General features: G+C 38.4%; 2 protein-coding genes, 1 long non-coding RNA gene, 1 pseudogene and 1 gene segment (V, D, J or C); 3 read left to right on the top strand and 2 right to left on the bottom strand.

Moving 5' to 3' along the window:
* The window catches only part of LOC130552029 (histone H2AX-like), a 446,303-nt gene that overhangs the window by 260,350 nt on the left and 163,130 nt on the right, over positions 1 to 22,823 (bottom strand). The gene's annotated exons all lie outside the window — the stretch shown is intronic.
* Positions 1 to 22,823, top strand: part of LOC130551973 (uncharacterized) — a 386,856-nt gene that overhangs the window by 308,117 nt on the left and 55,916 nt on the right. The gene's annotated exons all lie outside the window — the stretch shown is intronic.
* LOC130551989 (Ig kappa chain V-III region MOPC 321-like) lies at positions 5,046 to 22,415 on the top strand (annotated as a pseudogene).
* On the top strand, positions 12,080 to 15,411 carry LOC130552036 (uncharacterized). Of its 4 annotated transcripts, XR_008962667.1 has the most exons (10): positions 12,080 to 12,307; positions 12,403 to 12,581; positions 12,846 to 12,997; positions 13,133 to 13,476; positions 13,577 to 13,694; positions 13,986 to 14,145; positions 14,516 to 14,558; positions 14,644 to 14,811; positions 14,885 to 15,038; positions 15,127 to 15,411. It is a non-coding gene; the product is annotated as an uncharacterized LOC130552036 (long non-coding RNA). The 4 variants fall into 4 exon arrangements; XR_008962668.1 differs by having other exon boundaries at positions 12,403 to 12,997; positions 13,133 to 13,471; XR_008962665.1 differs by having other exon boundaries at positions 12,403 to 12,997.
* LOC130552023 (probable non-functional immunoglobulin kappa variable 6D-41) lies at positions 19,917 to 20,523 on the bottom strand. The segment is given in 2 exon segments: positions 19,917 to 20,335; positions 20,439 to 20,523. Coding segments are annotated over 2 exon segments (372 nt in total).

The raw sequence follows: 22,823 nt of genomic DNA, 5'->3' as shown, positions 1-22,823 counted from the left end.
AACAAATGAAGATTTCACTCTTTAATGAATGAATAATCATGATAAAAATGTTACTACACAAACCTTGAGCAAACACTGTGAGCGTCCAGATGAAGATGATGCTGAAAGTCATTGTTGTTGTTGGTTTGTGTGTTGATGAAGATTGTGTTGTGTTGTGTTGTGAGTCATGAAGTGTTAAACTCACAGCACTATAAACACTCTCAGATCACTGAAGCATGTGATCACAATGCAAACTCACTCTCTACATTTACATCATTTATCTCAAGACTGTGTATTGCTCCTGAAGGCATCGAATGCAACAAACAATTTTCATGTAATTGTGTTTCATTTGTTGCTTTACTATTCAGCTGGTGAGTCTATAATTTACACAAGACTCACTTCACACAGACACATCCGTCTCTATCAGCGGTTATTTACACTGTGTGTTAGCTCACAGATCCAGCAGAGTATTATCTCATGACAACAGTTATACAATACATAAACAGATCATCTTTAGATATCCTCTGCCAAATAACTGATTATGATGTTATTATTCATATTTGTGAAGAGGTTCATGTATGAGTAAATGTGAAATGCAGGTGTTGTGTTGTGAACATGATCTCTGGAGGACAGAGCTGATCTATTCTGAGTCTCTTCATCCTGTCAATGCAAATGTGATTTTCAGCTCAACACTCTCAGTGTCACTGTTTGATTGCTTCAATCGTCTGAACTGAAACACACCAGTTTCACTTCTGCTCAATGAAGACATTAGACACTTATGAAGTTATATGAGTCAATTGAACTGCATTGGTTGATCAGTATGCAGCCTGGTCTCATACTCAAAACTTACAAATTCATACGTAAAGTGTAATTGTACAATTCGTTCACATTTGTACGCATGTAATGGTACTATTGCGTACCGTTCTGTGCTTCTGCGCTTAAAACGTACTTTTATTTACGTACCCGTAACTTGAAATGTATCAACAGTTATGCATTCTACCCCGTTGCAACTTAAGCGCGCCTTTCAGGGCGTAATCGATTAATTGATTTATCTATCCATTGTTATTTACACTAACACTGTGTGGTGCCTTTATTTAAAACAAGTAACCTGACGGATCAGTCACTCCCATGTCAATTTAAAAGTATTTTTGTGGGTCCCACACCGGACGCACAACGCCGCGTCGCCTCTCGAGCATCAGAACTGTAGAGGAGCACCTCCGCCATACGCCGAAAATGGAAAACAGACTTAAGTAAAACTTCGTTGTGTGTACCTTATATAAACGATATGTTCCATGTTTTAAACATGGTGTGACGCGTGTCTGGTGTGCGACCCGTGTAAATCTTGATATTTAAAATTATAGATAATATTTTCTCGCATTACAGTAAGGATAAATCGCCATAAAATTTTAAGACAAACTTTTTTACTCGAATGTCCGCAGTTGCACCCGGACATTTTAGCGGCTGCACCCTGGCGGTTTATTAGCTTGATATAGTGTGGTAACTTAGATTACACAATTCTTAATTCTACTAGTTTGGCTTCTCTGTCTCTATAATCTGGTCATTTACACTGTCTTTGCATTAACGTTGGTTATAATAACTATATAATAAATATGACTTCTTGTGATAAAGAACAATTAGATGAGCTGCTTACAAAAAGGCCAAGCAGTTACTGCAACGCTCAATCGCATTGCCGATAGAAATCAAATGGATGGCCTGATTAAAAAGGGTCAAACTGATGCTGCAAAGCTCAGCCAGGACTACTACAGAACTGAGCTGGATGAACTACTGAAACAAGGTCAAACGATTATTCAAAACCTCAGCCATCACGGTCCCAAAGTTCAACTGGACGAGGTCCTAAATTAAAGCAGAGAGCTTATCGAACAGCTGAACCAGAATGACCATATGGTCCATCCAGTTTCGGTAAAGTTATATACTGTATGGTATTATGCAAATAGTACTTTATTTAAATAATAATATGGTGTAATGTACCTAAGTGAATTGACTGATTTTTTAAAGATTAATTTAAATGATTAAGATGTCATTTCTGTACTGCCAAACGTGTGTAACTGGTGATGAAATACACGGCTGTTGTAAAATTCTACTTTATTTCCACAGGCAAAGAAGAGTGCCAGAAAGTCCACTTATAAAGTAAAGTCAAGAAAGAGAGATAAACCCATATTTGTGAATAAATTCAGACAAATCATTTCACAAATCCCCAAGCCATCTATATCTACCCATCATGGTAAGGTTCTACTGAGCTAAGGGATAATGTAATGTTAATATACCCTTTTTAATCAGGCCATCCATTTGATTTCTATCGGCAATGCGATTGAGCGTTGCAGTAACTGCTTGGCCTTTTTGTAAGCAGCTCATCTAATTGTTCTTTATCACAAGAAGTCATAGTTATTATATAGTTATTATAACCAACGTTAATGCAAAGACAGTGTAAATGACCAGATTATAGAGACAGAGAAGCCAAACTAGTAGAATTAAGAATTGTGTAATCTAAGTTACCACACTATATCAAGCTAATAAACCGCCAGGGTGCAGCCGCTAAAATGTCCGGGTGCAACTGCGGACATTCGAGTAAAAAAGTTTGTCTTAAAATTTTATGGCGATTTATCCTTACTGTAATGCGAGAAAATATTATCTATAATTTTAAATATCAAGATTTACACGGGTCGCACACCAGACACGCGTCACACCATGTTTAAAACATGGAACATATCGTTTATATAAGGTACACACAACGAAGTTTTACTTAAGTCTGTTTTCCATTTTCGGCGTATGGCGGAGGTGCTCCTCTACAGTTCTGATGCTCGAGAGGCGACGCGGCGTTGTGCGTCCGGTGTGGGACCCACAAAAATACGTTTAAATTGACATGGGAGTGACTGATCCGTCAGGTTACTTGTTTTAAATAAAGGTGTATGGCTCTGCTTCATTTAGTCATGTTTTTCTTGGTCTGTGCAGGCAGTCTGTGTCAGTCCGGTGCAGCGGTCCAGTCGTGCAGTGCATCAGTCCGGTGATCCAGCGCGTCCAGTCCGGTGATCCAGCCGGCGTCCAGTCCGGTGATCCAGCCGGCGTCCAGTCCGGGATCCAGCCGGCGTCCCAGCCGGCTTCCAGCGGCCTTCCAGCCGGCGTCCCAGCCGGCCTCCAGCCGGCCATGCCAGCCGGCGTCAAGCCCTGTCCAGCCGGCCTTCCAGCCGGCGTCAAGCCCTGTCCAGCCGGCCTTCCAGCCGGCGTCAAGCCCTGCCCAGCCGGCCTTCCAGCCGGCGTCAAGCCCTGTCCAGCCGGCCTTCCAGCCGGCGTCAGCCCTGCGGGCCAGCACCTCCCAGGGTCAAAGACTGTTCCCCCAGGACTATCCTAAGTCCCCCAGGACTCCGCGCCCTCGAGCGCAGCCGGGGACTGGGACTTTCCCCACCCCCTGGACTGCCCCCTATGGGCCCTTGTTTGGCCCACCCCCCCTCCCTTGTTTGTTTTTTTCGTCCACCCTAGTCCTGTTATTGTTGTCTTGTCTGCCCTGATTTTATTTTCTGTTTTGCTTGTCTGTCTGTCACAGTCTCTGTCTCGTCCGTCTACCCCTTGGTGAGCACCTGGAGGTGCTCATTAAAGGGGGGGCTTCTGTCATGGCTCTGCTTCATTTAAGTCATGTCTTTCTTGGTCCTGTAGCAGAGCCATCAAAGCTTTGGTTATGTGTGGAGAGAAACATATTATTGTCCTTTTGACAATAATATCGTTCTCTCCAGTGTCTGTCTTGCCCGCCATCTCTTTCCTTGTATCTTCCCTGAGTGTTTATTACCCACACCTGCCCTTGTCGTTATCCCTCTTTGTTTTAAATACCCTCTTGTTTCTTTGTCTGTGCGTGTATTCGGTGTATACGTTGTGTATGTGCTCGTGGTGTTACCCTGGTTCCTGTTCTGCCTTGTCCTTGATTTGTGAGTTTTGTGTGTTTGCCTTGTTTACCCTGCTGTTTTTTGTAGACGTTTGGTCGAGTTTTTAGTTAGGTTTTTGCTTCTTTTGGTTTTACGTTTTGCCCCCACGTGGGAAGTCTTTTGTTTTGTGTTTTTTGGTAAAATAATATATCTTGTTTAACCCCTTCACCACTGCCTGCCTGCATTGGTTTTCCTCTTGTGAAAGGACACAGTGTTAGTGTAAATAACAATGGATAGATAAATCAATTAATCGATTACGCCCTGAAAGGCGCGCTTAAGTTGCAACGGGGTAGAATGCATAACTGTTGATACATTTCAAGTTACGGGTACGTAAATAAAAGTACGTTTTAAGCGCAGAAGCACAGAACGGTATGCAATAGTACCATTACATGCGTACAAATGTGAACGAATTGTACAATTACACTTTACGTATGAATTTGTAAGTTTTGAGTATGAGACCAGGCTGCATACTGATCAACCAATGCAGTTCAATTGACTCATATAACTTCATAAGTGTCTAATGTCTTCATTGAGAAGAAGTGAAACTGGTGTGTTTCAGTTCAGATGATTGAAGCAATCAAACAGTGACACTGAGAGTGTTGAGCTGAAAATCACATTTGCATTGACAGGATGAAGAGACTCAGAATAGATCAGCTCTGTCTCCAGAGATCATGTTCACAACACAACACCTGCATTTCACATTTACTCATACATGAACCTCTTCACAAATATGAATAATAACATCATAATCAGTAATTTGGCAGAGGATATCTAAAGATGATCTGTTTATGTATTGTATAACTGTTGTCATGAGATAATACTCTGCGCGATCTGTGAACTAACACACAGTGTAAATAACTGCTGATAGAGACGGATGTGTCTGTGTGAAGTGAGTCTTGTGTAAATTATAGACTCACCAGCTGAATAATAAAGCAACAAATAAAACACAATTACATGAAAATTGTTTGTTGCATTCGATGCCTTCAGGAGCAATACACAGTCTTGAGATAAATTATGTAAATGTAGAGAGTGAGTTTGCATTGTGATCACATGCTTCAGTGATCTGAGAGTGTTTATAGTGCTGTGAGTTTAACACTTCATGACTCACAACACAACACAACACAATCTTCATCAACACACAAACCAACAAGAACAACAATGACTTTCAGCATCATCTTCATCTGGACGCTCACAGTGTTTGCTCAAGGTTTGTGTAGTAACATTTTTATCATGATTATTCATTCATTAAAGAGTGAAATCTTCATTTGTTTCAGTGTTGTCTTATATTTCATTCTTGTTGTTTCTTTCAGAGTGTAGAGGACAGTACACTGTTACTCAGAGTCCATCAACAACAGCAGTTCAACAAGGACAAGATGTTCAAATAAAGTGTAAAGTCAGCAGTGCAGTTCAAGATAAGGTGGTCGAATAGCTGGTACTTACAGAAACCTGGAGAAGCTCCTAAACTCCTCATATATTATGCAACAAGCCGCCTATTCTGGATTCCATCTAGATTCAGTGGCAGTGGATCAAACACAGATTTTACTCTGAGCATCAGTGGAGTTCAGACTGAAGATGCAGGAGATTATTACTGTCAGAGTTATCACAGTGGCATGTTGTGTTGACACAGTGATAAAGAGTCGTACAAAAACCTCCGTCAGTCAGACTGAACAGTGACTGCACTGACACACTTCACACATACTGCAGCTGCTCATACAACACAATGACTTGATGTAGCAACATTCTTTCAATTAGACTTTTTTATTACAATTACTATAATTTGTAATTAATTGAAAATATATATATTTTATTTATTTATTTACTTATTTGTTTACTGATTTATTTTGATCAATGTAAAGTCTTGTCAGTAATTATTTGTCTGTCTGCGTTGGTTTATTTCTTCCTTTTTTCTCTCTTGTTACCTTCCATTTAAAACACTCATAAAATAATGACANAACATTCTTAGTTGTCATGAATGCACATATAGTGAAAAACAATAAGTTTGATCCCTGCTCACATGCAACACGGTTTGTCTCATCGAGCATTTATTCATATATACAGAGACATGCAAAACTGTCAAGGCCACACACTACATGTTACACATGACAGGATTATATTTAAAGCAGGTTGGAGGTAATTTTGGGACAGGATCTGTTTTTCATAACTGTCACGTTTCTACCCCCCTGTTAAACGTATTGCATGGATGCATATATTGCCAGAAACAATTCGTTTGATGCATGCTCACAAGCAACACTGTATGCCTCATAAAGCAATCATACATATTTACACAGATATGCTAAAATTCCAAGCCCACGCACACTACATGTTACACATGACAGGATAATATTTGAAAGGGTTTGGAAAAATTTAGGGGCAGGATCTGCAACGTTTCTACCTTGCCTGCCTTCACATTGCTTCGGTTTGGGATAGGCAGGTTGGTGGTTTAAAGCCCTGTCCACCTTCTTACTTCTCATTGAACACAGGAGGACCCCTATGTGACAGCAGTATTCTCAAAACGGGTGTAGTAGTTAGTGCTTTGGGCATGACATTGGCAGGTAGGTGGTTTGAAGTCCCGGTCCTCTTTGACTTTGTTTCTCATTGAACATAGGAGAAACTCCCCTCACAGCAACATTCTTAGTTGTCATGAATGCACATATAGTGAAAAACAATAAGTTTGATCCCTGCTCACATGCAACACGGTTTGTCTCATCGAGCATTTATTCATATATACAGAGACATGCAAAACTGTCAAGGCCACACACTACATGTTACACATGACAGGATTATATTTAAAGCAGGTTGGAGGTAATTTTGGGACAGGATCTGTTTTTCATAACTGTCACGTTTCTACCCCCCTGTTAAACGTATTGCATGGATGCATATATTGCCAGAAACAATTCGTTTGATGCATGCTCACAAGCAACACTGTATGCCTCATAAAGCAATCATACATATTTACACAGATATGCTAAAATTCCAAGCCCACGCACACTACATGTTACACATGACAGGATAATATTTGAAAGGGTTTGGAAAAATTTAGGGGCAGGATCTGCAACGTTTCTACCTTGCCTGCCTTCACATTGCTTCGGTTTGGGATAGGCAGGTTGGTGGTTTAAAGCCCTGTCCACCTTCTTACTTCTCATTGAACACAGGAGGACCCCTATGTGACAGCAGTATTCTCAAAACGGGTGTAGTAGTTAGTGCTTTGGGCATGACATTGGCAGGTAGGTGGTTTGAAGTCCCGGTCCTCTTTGACTTTGTTTCTCATTGAACATAGGAGAAACTCCCCTCACAGCAACATTCTTAGTTGTCATGAATGCACATATAGTGAAAAACAATAAGTTTGATCCCTGCTCACATGCAACACGGTTTGTCTCATCGAGCATTTATTCATATATACAGAGACATGCAAAACTGTCAAGGCCACACACTACATGTTACACATGACAGGATTATATTTAAAGCAGGTTGGAGGTAATTTTGGGACAGGATCTGTTTTTCATAACTGTCACGTTTCTACCCCCCTGTTAAACGTATTGCATGGATGCATATATTGCCAGAAACAATTCGTTTGATGCATGCTCACAAGCAACACTGTATGCCTCATAAAGCAATCATACATATTTACACAGATATGCTAAAATTCCAAGCCCACGCACACTACATGTTACACATGACAGGATAATATTTGAAAGGGTTTGGAAAAATTTAGGGGCAGGATCTGCAACGTTTCTACCTTGCCTGCCTTCACATTGCTTCGGTTTGGGATAGGCAGGTTGGTGGTTTAAAGCCCTGTCCACCTTCTTACTTCTCATTGAACACAGGAGGACCCCTATGTGACAGCAGTATTCTCAAAACGGGTGTAGTAGTTAGTGCTTTGGGCATGACATTGGCAGGTAGGTGGTTTGAAGTCCCGGTCCTCTTTGACTTTGTTTCTCATTGAACATAGGAGAAACTCCCCTCACAGCAACATTCTTAGTTGTCATGAATGCACATATAGTGAAAAACAATAAGTTTGATCCCTGCTCACATGCAACACGGTTTGTCTCATCGAGCATTTATTCATATATACAGAGACATGCAAAACTGTCAAGGCCACACACTACATGTTACACATGACAGGATTATATTTAAAGCAGGTTGGAGGTAATTTTGGGACAGGATCTGTTTTTCATAACTGTCACGTTTCTACCCCCCTGTTAAACGTATTGCATGGATGCATATATTGCCAGAAACAATTCGTTTGATGCATGCTCACAAGCAACACTGTATGCCTCATAAAGCAATCATACATATTTACACAGATATGCTAAAATTCCAAGCCCACGCACACTACATGTTACACATGACAGGATAATATTTGAAAGGGTTTGGAAAAATTTAGGGGCAGGATCTGCAACGTTTCTACCTTGCCTGCCTTCACATTGCTTCGGTTTGGGATAGGCAGGTTGGTGGTTTAAAGCCCTGTCCACCTTCTTACTTCTCATTGAACACAGGAGGACCCCTATGTGACAGCAGTATTCTCAAAACGGGTGTAGTAGTTAGTGCTTTGGGCATGACATTGGCAGGTAGGTGGTTTGAAGTCCCGGTCCTCTTTGACTTTGTTTCTCATTGAACATAGGAGAAACTCCCCTCACAGCAACATTCTTAGTTGTCATGAATGCACATATAGTGAAAAACAATAAGTTTGATCCCTGCTCACATGCAACACTGTTGTGTCTCATTCGAGCATTTATTCATATTATACAGAGACATGCAAAACTGTCAAGGCCACACACTACATGTTTACACATGACAGGATTATATTTAAAAGCAGGTTGAAGGGTAATTTTGGCGACAAGGATCTGTTTTTTCATAACTGTCACCGTTATCTACCCCCCCTGTTAACACGTATCTGCATTGACTGCATTATATGGCCCAGAAACAATATGTTTGTGATGCATGCTCACAAGCAACAACTGTATTGCCCTCATAAAGCAATCAATACATATTTACACAGGATATGCTAAAATTTCCAAGCCCACGCCACACTACATGGTTACACATGACCACCATATATATTTTGAAAGGGGTTTGGAAAAAGGTTAGGGGGGCAGGGATCTGCAACGTTTCTACCTTGCCCTGCCTTTCACATTGCTTCGGTTTGGTTGGGATAAGGCAGAGTTGGGTGTTTTAAAGCCCCTGTCCACCTTCTTAACTTTCTCATTGAACACATGAGGACCCCTATTGTGACCGCAGTATTTCTCAAAACGGGTGTAGTAGTTAGTGCTTTGGGCATGACATTGGCAGGTAGGTGGTTTGAAGTCCCGGTCCTCTTTGACTTTGTTTCTCATTGAACATAGGAGAAACTCCCCTCACAGCAACATTCTTAGTTGTCATGAATGCACATATAGTGAAAAACAATAAGTTTGATCCCTGCTCACATGCAACACGGTTTGTCTCATCGAGCATTTATTCATATATACAGAGACATGCAAAACTGTCAAGGCCACACACTACATGTTACACATGACAGGATTATATTTAAAGCAGGTTGGAGGTAATTTTGGGACAGGATCTGTTTTTCATAACTGTCACGTTTCTACCCCCCTGTTAAACGTATTGCATGGATGCATATATTGCCAGAAACAATTCGTTTGATGCATGCTCACAAGCAACACTGTATGCCTCATAAAGCAATCACACTAACAACATAAGCAATTACTCTAATAAGGCCCTAAGCCCACGCGCGCACCACTACTACATGCTTACTACCCTAATAAAAGTGATAATATGTTGATAATTGGGAATTTCTGGAAAATCTACTTCAGTTAAGTCCGTCTCTAGCGATGCCCCCAGTCCCCCACATAGCTCTCTAGTTGGACAAAGTCCGACATTCTTCCCTTCACATGTGATCGGTCCTGCAGAAGGCAGGTCAAAGCGTATTGTCTCGTGTGGCTATAAAAGCTCATGTACTGATCCTAATCCTCTTCATCTCTCTCAATATCAAAATCTCACAGACATACAGGTATGTCAACCGCAAATCATCTATACCCTTAACATAATGACCTGAATGGAGATCTACTCATTCTACAGATATATGGGACCCCCTATTTGACCAGATATTCTCAAAATGGAGAATTACTCATTCTATATAGTATTGAATATAAAAGACAGCCACAATGTTGCAGGGCTTTTACCACACGCACACTGCTTTGCATTGTTAATTTGGATAATCTCTTACCTGTGGTGAAATCACATTGAACACAGTTGTATCTTATTATTCAGTAAACCAGCTTACGTGACGCCACTTTATACTAACAGTCAAATAGTTCAGTTTATGCTTGCATTCTCAAGAATTGAAAAACCAAACTGATGCTGCAAAGCTCAGCCAGGACTACTACAGAACTGAGCTGGATGAACTACTGAAACAAGGTCAAACGATTATTCAAAACCTCAGCCATCACGGTCCCAAAGTTCAACTGGACGAGGTCCTAAATTAAAGCAGAGAGCTTATCGAACAGCTGAACCAGAATGACCATATGGTCCATCCAGTTTCGGTAAAGTTATATACTGTATGGTATTATGCAAATAGTACTTTATTTAAATAATAATATGGAGTAATGTACCTAAGTGAATTGACTGATTTTTTAAAGATTAATTTAAATGATTAAGATGTCATTTCTGTACTGCCAAACGTGTGTAACTGGTGATGAAATACACGGCTGTTGTAAAATTCTACTTTATTTCCACAGGCAAAGAAGAGTGCCAGAAAGTCCACTTATAAAGTAAAGTCAAGAAAGAGAGATAAACCCATATTTGTGAATAAATTCAGACAAATCATTTCACAAATCCCCAAGCCATCTATATCTACCCATCATGGTAAGGTTCTACTGAGCTAAGGGATAATGTAATGTTAATATGTTTTTCAATTCTTGAGAATGCAAGCATAAACTGAACTATTTGACTGTTAGTATAAAGTGGCGTCACGTAAGCTGGTTTACTGAATAATAAGATACAACTGTGTTCAATGTGATTTCACCACAGGTAAGAGATTATCCAAATTAACAATGCAAAGCAGTGTGCGTGTGGTAAAAGCCCTGCAACATTGTGGCTGTCTTTTATATTCAATACTATATAGAATGAGTAATTCTCCATTCAGGTCCATTATGTAGGGTATAGGATATTAGCAGTTGCCAAGCACATTGTTGCATTTAAACTCCGGGAATGAGTTTTTAATAAACAAGTGCTTGTTATGTTGCTTGACACTTATTTAGAATAACAGCATCGTTAGATTGGGGAACAAGGGCCGCATATTCATCTGAAAAATGGAAGGAGGCTAGACCATCTTTAATGAGCAACATGCTTGCAACAGAGCACATCATACCCCATATTTGCCAAAAGTGCAAGGCAAATGAGGCAGTGATTAAGTGCAGAGAATGTTTACCTAAGCAGTACATGTGTATGGAGTGTGACATTGCTGTGCACAGTACACATGTGTTTCACAACAGAAGCTCTATGATTGCTGGATTCCACGTGGCTGTAGCTCCCACTACAGTGATGAAGCAGGACCCTGATGGGCGATACTTTCATCATCATGATTTTCTGTAAACTTTTTACATTTAAATTGTTTGAAATCTTTTTTTTATGTATACCTGAATAGTATCACTATTGTTTCCATTTTCAGTTTTTGATTAAATGAACACTATACAAGCCATATGCTTTTGAAGTGCAGCAATCTTATTATTATTATTAAAAAGTACAGTGTTGGAAAAGGAAGGTCCATTACTGTTATCAACATGAAATGTAAATGTCCAATTAATCATTAAAAATAAATCATTTATTGTTACTATTTTTTGTAATAATACATTTGTAACTAAATTTGAATTGTTCTTTAAACAGATAATCAAAAATATAGCATGTTTTATTGGTTAAGAATTGTTTGTTGTGTTCTTGTTCAAATAGTAACATTGACAGTGTTAAGTAGGTGGGATAATCTAAAAATGAATTTAAAGCATGTTTATATAAATTGCTTTTGAAATTGGTTGAGGAAAGATAATGACTTTACATTAATGGTACATGTTACTGTACATTTGTGACCGTCATGTATACTTAAAAAAGTGTAATCTTTTTAATATATGATGCTCATTTAATTGCATGAGCTGACAATCAATTACTTTCTAGGTCGCTATGATCTTGTAATACCCTGGCTTTACTGTGAAAGATGCCAAGAAACTTGGGTACCGGGTTTGAGAGAAGTTCAGGATACTGGCTACTGGCCTGGCACAATTAACTTCAGCACACTTTATGATATTGAAGTATTCCTGTCCTTTGAGGATCTGAAAATGGCTGCCCCCGGATTGTCTCGTTTAGCATTCATTAGAATGCTTGACATGAAGACGGCACACTATGGCAGGGTAGGGACACTTGTCTGACCATACTAAACTTGTAATGAATAACATACTCCATTCTTTGATTGAGTGCTATGTAAAACATTTTTTCTTATGTTCAGACTGGGAATCTATGTGGGGATGCTTTTTACAAGAGCTTTCTTGAGTGGTCTATCTGTCGATATGAAGTTGACAAGATCTGTGGCACACAACATTTCATGTGTCCCGCTTGCACCCCTCTCATTCTGGCAGTTGCAGTCGATGGCAACCGCAAACTTCACCGCTTCAAAACGGGTGGAAAGTAAGTCCTTTATTTATTTGTTTACCTTACTTTTAGCAAATATATATATTTGATAAATTTATTGATATATACTTGTGAAAAGTTCACCAGTTTATCTTTAAAAGGGTTTTAAAGGGGTCGTATGACATGGCTAAAAGGAATATTGCCGTTTGTTTTATATGTAATGCAATGTGTATACACAATTTAAGGTTAAAAAACGCTGTATTTTCCACATACCGTGCATGTTTGTATCTCCTCTTTGCCCCGCCTCTCTGAAATGCGCAGATTATTTACAAAGCTCATGGCTCTGAAAAGCGAGGTGGGCTATGATTGGCCAGTTAACCAGTGCGTTGGTCGAATACTGCAAGAGTGTGACAGAAATGTGACGCCTCTTACCATATTTGGAACATCAGGTTCCAAAGCAATTGTACTGACAGGTACGCCCACCTTACTTGCGTATACATTTGTGTGGTCTTAGTTTGCCTGCAAGTACTTATATGAAAACGTCACATTCTTTTCTTTTTGTTATTCTATTTCCAATGCCTGTTTTATTTGTCTTTTGTTTCATACAGGCACCTGGCAAAGGTGTCTGTGGATCTGCAGAGTTTGCAGCTGCTCAAGAGTCTTCGAGAAAGAGCAGCAGTGGATTAGATGAGGAGGGAATTGAGCTGGCTGTCTGCAGGCAAAAGGTTCTTTTGAGAGCACTCAATATGTTCAGAGAGAGATATATGCATATCCATTGTATCTGCATAAGGAGCTTTGCACTGAAAATGTCAAATTTCTGTGCTGACATAACGTGTAAATACTGGCCCTACTTGATCAAAGTGTGCAGTGTCTGCCCTGAACTAAGGAACCTTCTCGACCAAAAGCCATTCCTCTCAGTCATGCATGCTAAATACATGGAATAAAATGTGAGGTATTTTACATTGTTGTATTGTCTCTTCTAACTTGAACTACAACTGTTCTAATATCCTTAGAAAAACACTGCATTTCCTAAACTATTTCTCCCTCAATAGATCAAATGGAGTGGTAGCTATCAAACTGGTGCTGCCTATACCATGGGAGAGGAAGTGGAGCAGGCCAATGGCTTTTTGTCAAGGATTGCTATAAGCACCAAGTTCATGTCTAAAGCAGGTGAGTATTTCCCAAAAAGCAGTTTCCAAAAAATTACAACACTATTCTATTATAGCAGTGTGTGCATCCCATTTTACGGGTCGCACAGACATGCTCACACTGCAGTGCATTGGGTGGAACAAAATCAAAGTCCAAAACATGTGCAAAACTCTTTGCCCAAGATATAGGAAGGTAATGACTGTGTGTGTTGAGTGCAAAACATTGACTGATAATAATTAAAATATAGCAACCTTGGCAAACTGGTTTAGAGTGTTTAGACTGACAAAATGATATTGTTATATTGCCTTGCAGTGTGCTGTTCAGCATACTACTAATTACTGTAGTTTGCATTTGAATATTATTACTGCAACTTCTCGGGACAACGATGTTCCTGTCGATCCATTAATGAACACGACTGAAGAGATGGCTGTGAGCATCAAACAACGACGTCATCATCTTTACAGACACACCGGTGTGTGTTTGCATGTAAATTAATTAATTGTGTTTTTGCTTGCATTGCCGGTCAAACGTTTTACAATACTTGAGTGAAATGTTTCTCTTTATATTTTAAGTATCATTGCTTAAAATGCTTAAATGTCTGAGTTTCGTAAACAAAATATAACTGTAAATATTAACTTTTTTCATTACCAAATTAAGTATTCATTACAATATTGTTTAAAAAGCATCTTAGGGTACAAACCCCAAGAAGTTGCTATAAATACCAAGAGAACATTTCTGCAAATTCTATACAAAAGGTGACTACACTGAAGATGATATAAATAACAAGTTTAAAAAAATGTAGTCGATACATAATTCTCACAGTTTCTTTTGTGTTATTCCAGAGTTTTAATAAGCGTTTGGTAAAATGTGAAAAAATATGAATGAGTAAGTCTTCTAAAAAGTTTGATCAGTTGTGTATATATAAATAGTTATGTTGTATAAAACGCCTAACAACATTTAATTGTTTCAGCCACAAACAAAGGGAGAAAAAAGATAAGAAAAATCTATATGGAGAAACAAAAGCTGGCTGCTGCAATTGAACAACGTAATGCTCTTGTTGACCCTTAGTTAAAGATTGTGTCCATAGACGATGTTCTCGAAAAGGATTATGTTTTTCCATGGCAGTTATCAAGGCAAGGTACATGGTACACTACAGGTTATTTATTTACGTACTGGTATGTCATGATTTGTTTTTTCTTTGCACAATTTAGAAGGTGTCCATCTCTTAACAAAGAAGAAGGTGTTTGACAAGGTCATGCTAATTCAGCGACTGGAGGAGGAACAGGTCATTCTTGTCCAAGAGGCAAAACAACACTGGTCAGCAGCACAAGATGACCAATTTGCTTGACACAATCAATGCTGGTGGTAAGAACATAAAGTTGTTATTATTTATTTTAAATGTGTTACGATACGTTATTGAATCTTATAAAGCTTGTCTTTCAAATTGCTTTAGGAAACCTTTGGAATCTTCCAGAACAGGGGATTCAAGGGCTTCACTCATATGTTGCAGAGAAGACTAGACCAGCTTATAGCTCACCAGGACACTGTAAAAAAGAGCTATCAAATGATAGACAACATGACACCTTGCAGTACTGTGGAAGATGAATACTTTAGCTGTCCAGAAGACCTTCTTTCCAGCAGTACTGATCAGAGCTCCGATGAAGATGATACATCTGTTTATTAGCAATGTGTGTTTACATTGTGCATTGTTACATTGTGTGTGTGTGTGTGTTCGTGTGAGTGCATCTGTGTTCGTGTGTATGAGCACGAGGCATGAGAAAAAAAGTCATATTAAATAGATATTTAATAATTCAACTATGTTGTCACGTATTTTCTTCCTTTTGAACAATACATTCCATTTCTGCGTTTGAAGTACTTATAGATAAGGATCATATTACGATCAAAATGTAAAGTAATGACTGCACAACTTATTTAAGTTTTTTTAAGGTAATTTTATAGTCGTATGAACCCAGATTAAATAGGGGTGCGCCTATGATGGAAAAATATCTAGAGATGGAATTATTTCCTGCGGTAGACCTTTGAAGTACCAGTCTAACTGATGAGACATGCCAGCATAATGTCTGATGCTCACTCAGGTTAGGTTAGAGGTCATGTCTACGTTGTGATGTCCATTGCAATAGACACATGACTTAAATGTCTTCACTTCTAAGATACTGTACAGGGTGGCATGTACACTGCTCTAGATGGACTAAACAGCTGAAGGTGTGGGTTGGGTGCAGTGGTACCAGACAGACCCAGGTTTGGAGCCAGAATATCACATCTTACAAATTAATTCTCAACCCATTTGAATGCTTTTGCCTTTTTTGGATTCAAAGTCTTGTGGCCTTTGTGAGACATCATTAGGTTGGCTTTGACTGGAACATTTCTGAAACCATTCATTTGTTTAGTTTTAAGAAATTACTCTTCCTGAATAATAAATAGGTATAGGAACTGAGAAAAGACCTCTGAATCATGAGATTAAATGTGCTGGTTATAAGGATGGAATGACCCACAGATAGAGAACTTAATTATTCAGTTATCAATCAATATGTATGTGTCCTATTTATATATTATGATGAATTGAATAACTTTTTTATGTTTATAATAATAGTTCTAGCATGTGTCTTTTGAATCAGACATAAGTCCACAGTCTCTACATGTCCTTATGTCCCTGGAAAATAGTACCGAACACGTTTGTCCATTTTTTTGTCCAGCTGACTGTGGCTGTCCAGATCACATGGATCACAGCAGGCCCTTCTCTGTATGATCAGATCTCAGTTCAAGCATTTACTCAGTCATAGAATACTGTTTAAATACTAGCTGAACATACATCTCAACTTTGAAAATTCTTTCTGATTGAACTGATCATATTTAGAAGACTGGAACTATACAGTACTGTAGAAATGCTGACATGTGACTTGCTTGGTTCACTTAACCTGAGACTTCTGCTGTCATATCATATGCTATGAACTGGACAACTTCTTGTGAGTGTTGTTGTTAACTTCTGCTGGTTAAACAGGAAACAACATTCTTCAGTAAAACGTCCTTCGATTGATTACATTACACTCTGACTCCTGGTCTTTATACATCATTAAAAGTCTAAAAGTCCCAAGGGTATTATTGGAATCTGGTAAATGTGCATTTTCTTTTCATGCTTCTTTGGCATAGATTGAACTGCAGAATGTGCTTAACCTAGATGCACCTCCATCTTTGACCATTTTTCAATGTCTCGTGAATAATGTTTTAATGGACTCTTGTAAATAATTTAGATTGGATTTCAGTCATCAATTTTGGTTACGTTATTTTGTGATTGTGTGAAAAATTTTTGTGTTGCCGCCCTGACCAGGTCTCTCTGGAAGAAGAGTATTTTTGGATTTTCTTAGATAAAGGATAAATAAAATAAAATTACTGCTCATTTTAAAGCTCACAGTGTGTATGCAGAAGTAAATATTTATATCCCTAGATTATATTTGCTTGTTTGTGGGAAATTCTCACCTGCTGGTAAAGTAGATCCACAACCTTGCTCAGGCCTGCCTCCATCCAGCAACATGACGGTTTCTGTTACAATATACTAGTGTATTTACGATCATATTGGTTTACAATCTTATATAAATTTTCATTTTTTTTGCTATTGCATGTTTGTATGTGTTATGTGTAAATAAAACTCAATATATTTTACTAGTTTGTAATGCCAGCAATGTTCAATAGACACACATGAGCTCAGGATATAACCATATAAAAATAATTTTCCTAATAAATTAACCCATTACTGCAGTAAAATCTTCCAACTATCTGAGTTTTTCCATCTCTCTGTGTAGAACTATTACAAGATTAAAGTTTTATTGTGCTTGACTAAACTCTATTGTGCTATTCCTTTAACAGCACATTTCAGTACATCAAGTGACTGTGAAGGGCTATAGCATAAGCGCGGCACAAATGAGTGTTGACTCCCTATGGTCACTCTTGTGTATGTCTGTATACCCATAGTGACATGGAAATAACTTCATCTGTTTCAGTTTATTCAGTTTTACAATAAATAAAAGCAAAGACCTAAACAATTGCTTTAATTTGTATTAAAAAAAAACAGTCTGTTTGGAAAAGTTCATAAGGCTCCCATGTGTCCTTCCACTTGGCCCCACTGGAAGACAAAATACATTTTAAAGTGAATAAACACAAACGTACATTTGTAAACATTTTCACGACAAACATGGATGTTGAAAATTGTGTGGAAAGCTTTAAAGTGATTCAGACTAAATCATTTTCATGCAAATCTACAGTAAAACCATGTACATGTTTATGAACAGTATTATATAGATACAACTTGACATGACTTGATATATACAGATAATAGTTGTTATTTTGCCTGGTTACTGGGCATTTATAGGGTGTTTTAACTGATTACTTGGGTGCTATTTGTATGCATTTCAATGGATTAAGTTACAGTGAATGGCTATAGAAGTCACAAACATACCAAGTCAGACTAAACATTCAGTTACTCTATCAGTGAGAGATGCACAAACTCACACTGAATTCGATAATATTTATGGTGTTTAATTACATGTTTTGAAACTTCCAAGAAAAGCCTAAGAAAACCTAGAAAAACATGTAATGAGTTCAATGAAAACTGTACATACCAGCAAGGCTGCCAGCGCACCTTTTTCTCCTTTTCCCCCTGAAATTAAAAAGAAATTACATTAGATCACATCACATCACATATACAGTGAATAACCTAAATTTCCAAGTCACTATGTAAAGCAATAAAGGAATGATCTGGGTTTAAAATGTTGACTTTAACACAATTAGTATAATTAATTTTAGTGGACTCCTACAATGTTTATTAGAAAGAAAAGCAATATTCAGTGTACACTGGACCCAAGAGGCATGTTGTGTTGCAGGCAAAATGTGTCTCAATATACATGAACCTAACTGAATGATTTAACATGATTAGTGTGGTAACTTGAATAAAGCCATGTAAGCAATTGCACACTAAAGTCATGTAGAACTATTTTTTTATGGATAGAGCCCATTCACTGACTATAATCATTTTTTTATAAATAATGTAGCAGGTGGAGAGATGACACATACACAAAGAGTAGTTTTACAGCCCCGGAGGAGAGTTTTTATTCAGACTTTAAGTGCAGGGTACTCTGTGTAAAGTTCGGTGGGTGGATGCCCGGTGTGGGAGTGCCTCTGGATTAGTCCCTCCAGGAGTCTGTGATCTCCGTGCCCAAGTGCGTGTCCGTCCACCGTGTGAGTATCTCTTCCGTGTGCGCTGTCAATCGTCAATCGTCAATCGTCAATCGTCAATCGTCAATCGTCAATCGTCAATCGTCAATCGTCAATCGTCCGAGCCTGCAAGACAGAAGCGTTAACCCTGGCATGCATGGGAGTGGTAGCTCACGGTGTCTTCTGTCCCGCTGGCTTTTATGCCCATTTGATTGGCGAGTTGACGATCGGCAGCTGTGTCTCATCCGTTTCCCTGGCGACACTGACTGCACAAGCGGTGACTCGCCACAATAAACAGAAATGTGTCAAAATTTGACTGTAATCATGATTTTTAAGTAAACAAAAATGTGTCAAAATTAAACTTAACTTACTGTATACTGAACCCAGAATATTAAGTTAAAATACAAAAAGAAAAACATCATGGTCTGGGTATCAAACCCATGACCTTGGCGTGGGTAACGCCGCTTTAAACATTGAGCTACAGGAAAGAGTTGTACATTAAATCCTTTAAAGTACGGCTAGCTGTGGATTATCCCTTACTTAAATGTGAAATTTTCTGGACATATTTTGTGATACTGCGATACACACACTTACTGAAAAAAAAAACATATCTGTTTTGTGTGTGTGTGTGGGTGTGTGTGTGTGTGTGGGAAGGGCAAACCCTACGGTTTGGGGACACAATGTCCCCACAAAGATGGCAATATCCAAAATTCTTGTCCTTGTGGGGACATTTTTTTGTCCCCATAAGGAAACAAGCTTATATATCATACAGAATTAACTTTTGTGAAAACTAAAAGAGCAGACAGTTGTGTGTGATCTTTAGGTTTAGGGGTAGGGTTAGGGGTAGGGAATATGATATACAGTTTGTACAGTATAAAAACCATTGCGTCTATGGAATGTCCCCATAAAACATGGAAACCCAACATGTGTGTGCGTGTGTGTGCGTGCGTGTGTGTGTGTGTGCGTGTGCGTGTGCGTGTGTGTGTGCGTGTGTGTGTGTGTGTGTGTGTGTGTGTGTGTGTTTGTGTTGTATGAGCAGCTGCAGTATGTGTGAAGTGTGTCAGTGCAGTCACTGTTCAGTCTGACTGACGGAGGTTTTTGTACGACTCTTTATCACTGTGTCAACACCCAGCTACTGCCACTGTGTAAACTCTGACAGTAATAATCTCCTGCATCTTCAGTCTGAACTCCACTGATGCTCAGAGTAAAATCTGTGTTTGATCCACTGCCACTGAATCTAGATGGAGTTCCAGAATAGAGGCTTGTTGCATAATATATGAGGAGTTTATGAGCTTCTCCAGGTTTCTGTAAGTACCAGTGTAATCTATCACCACGATACACTCCACTGCTGACTTTACACTTTATTTGAACATCTTGTCCTGGTTGAACTGCTGTTGTTGATGGACTCTGAGTAACAGTGTACTGTCCTCTACACTCTGAAAGAAACAACAAGAATGAAATATAAGACAACACTGAAACAAATGAAGATTTCACTCTTTAATGAATGAATAATCATGATAAAAATGTTACTACACAAACCTTGAGCAAACACTGTGAGCGTCCAGATGAAGATGATGCTGAAAGTCATTGTTGGTTTGTGTGTTGATGAAGATTGTGTTGTGTTGTGTTGTGAGTCATGAAGTGTTAAACTCACAGCACTATAAACACTCTCAGATCACTGAAGCATGTGATCACAATGCAAACTCACTCTCTACATTTACATCATTTACATCCACACACACTGTTTTCATTTCTGCACATTGTTTGTAATATTTAATAAATAACATTGTTTTACTGTTGTTTAATTTCATGTGTGTTATTTATTGATCAGGTGTTTTATGGATTGACCTGTGATGTTGGACGTGTTATTGTGTGTATACACTTGTGTATATGGAGGAGTGACAAAGTTTATCGGTTCTCTTTAAATCTTTGAATGATTTTCTTTGAATATTTTGACTTTGTTCATTGTCCCATCATACTTTGAGCATATGAATCTCCTGTAAGTGGAAATTCTGAGGAATATTCTTGGAAAAGCAGACATCACATGAGCATTCAGTAGTGAACTATAAACCATCACTGAATCATCTGTTCAAGTTTAAGTTTGGGGTAATATCTGTATACATAAGGGAATATATATATATATATTCTCATTTTAAAATCTGTTAATATTTCAGACATATACACAAAATGAAATCAAATGTAATGTGTGTGATGTGTGAATGCATGAATGTGTAGAGATGTGTTTGTGATGTGTTTATATGCAGTTACTGAAGCGTTCAGAGGTTTTTGTACAGTCGCTCTATTAGTTTGTATCACTGTGGTACACTTTCGGCAGCGGCACCAGACTGGATGTTGGCAGTAAGTAAATAATTCAATTTTAATATTAATACAACAGATATCTGCTTTTAAATATAAAGATCAACTATGAACTATAAAATGAGATGACTGTTTCAGCATATTTATGTGGTTTAATAAATCACTTTTAAAAAATTGCACAGTGTACTAGTGCATTTTCAACTTTTAAAACAAAACCTCTGAGTTTTATTTTCTGCATTAAATTGTGAGTAAAAAATTAACTGTGTTTAATGATTTATTGGTTTATATGAAAAGAAATAAATAAATGTGTGCATTAATATGGATTACAATTATTAATGAAATTGTATTATATGCACAACTTCCAACATATACTGAATCTTCTGATTTTGTTTGGCTCGTCGTTTTTAAGAGTACATTTGTTTCCTGTGCAATACAATTGATAAAACTTGCATGTTTGAAATAGAACATCATTTCTTATATATATAGAGAGAGAGAGATTTAGATTTGATAACCAATGATTTGATAATTATGATTATTTTGTAAACTGTTAATGTTACAGGTATTTTATGTTTATTATATCAATATTAATATTTAAATTTAATGAATATATGTCATAAAGATTACGTTTTCTACATTGATGATTTAACGTTAGTTTTCCTTTGATTGTAAAATTGTGCATATGAACATTCAGATCAACATGAATGAAGTCAGTAGACTTTATTGTGTATTCATTTATTATTATGATCCTTTATGTTTATCATGAAGAGTGTGAAGTTGTTTGTGAGTTTCTGACTATTGTGTGTTCGTCAGGCCTCACTCCTCCTAAAGTGAGCGTCCTGCCGCCCTCCAGTGAAGAGATCTCCACAAAGAAAACAGCAACACTGATGTGTGTGCTCAACAAGGGTTTCCCCTCAGACTGGAGTGTGATGTGGAAGGTGGACGGGAGCAGCAGATCTCAGGACAGCAGTGTTGGGCTCCTGCAGGAGGGCGGTCTGTACAGCTGGAGCAGCAGTCTGACTCTCTCTGAGCAGCAGTGGAGCTCAGTGAACTCAGTGAGCTGTGAGGCCAAACACAAAGATCACAGTCATACAGTCACTGGAGAATTCAGGAGAGATGATCAGTGTTCACACTAGACTTTAGTCATTCACTGCTGATTGTGTTTCATCATGATTCAACAAATAAAATCATTTTCAATCTTTATATCTTTACCTCATTTTGTGTTTTTGAAATATCAGGGCTGCGTTTCCTGATAACGTTGTCTCTTAGCGCGCTACGAAGACTCTGAAGGTAAACCTTCAGTACAGTTATAGCTTTTTTAGACGTGTTTCCCGAACTCTAACTTAGGAGGTTACTTTCTTACATCCCACGTTACCAGGTGCTGGCCATGGCTGTGGTGATGAATTAATGGATATCAATCGCTCGACAATCAATTATTCCCTCTATACAGGGACTGGTTCACTGCGTTATGTGAGATAGTAGCGTTCTTTATAACATAAGCACTTTAGAAATAGGCAAGGCAAGTTTATTTATGTAGCACATTTCATACACAAGGGCAATTCAAAGTGCATTACATAAAATGATTGACAAAGAGAAATAAGACGTATCTTT

Source organism: Triplophysa rosa, linkage group LG3 (assembly GCF_024868665.1).
Source record: "Triplophysa rosa linkage group LG3, Trosa_1v2, whole genome shotgun sequence".
NCBI lineage: Eukaryota > Metazoa > Chordata > Actinopteri > Cypriniformes > Nemacheilidae > Triplophysa > Triplophysa rosa.
This window is presented reverse-complemented; position numbering and strand designations above follow the sequence as displayed.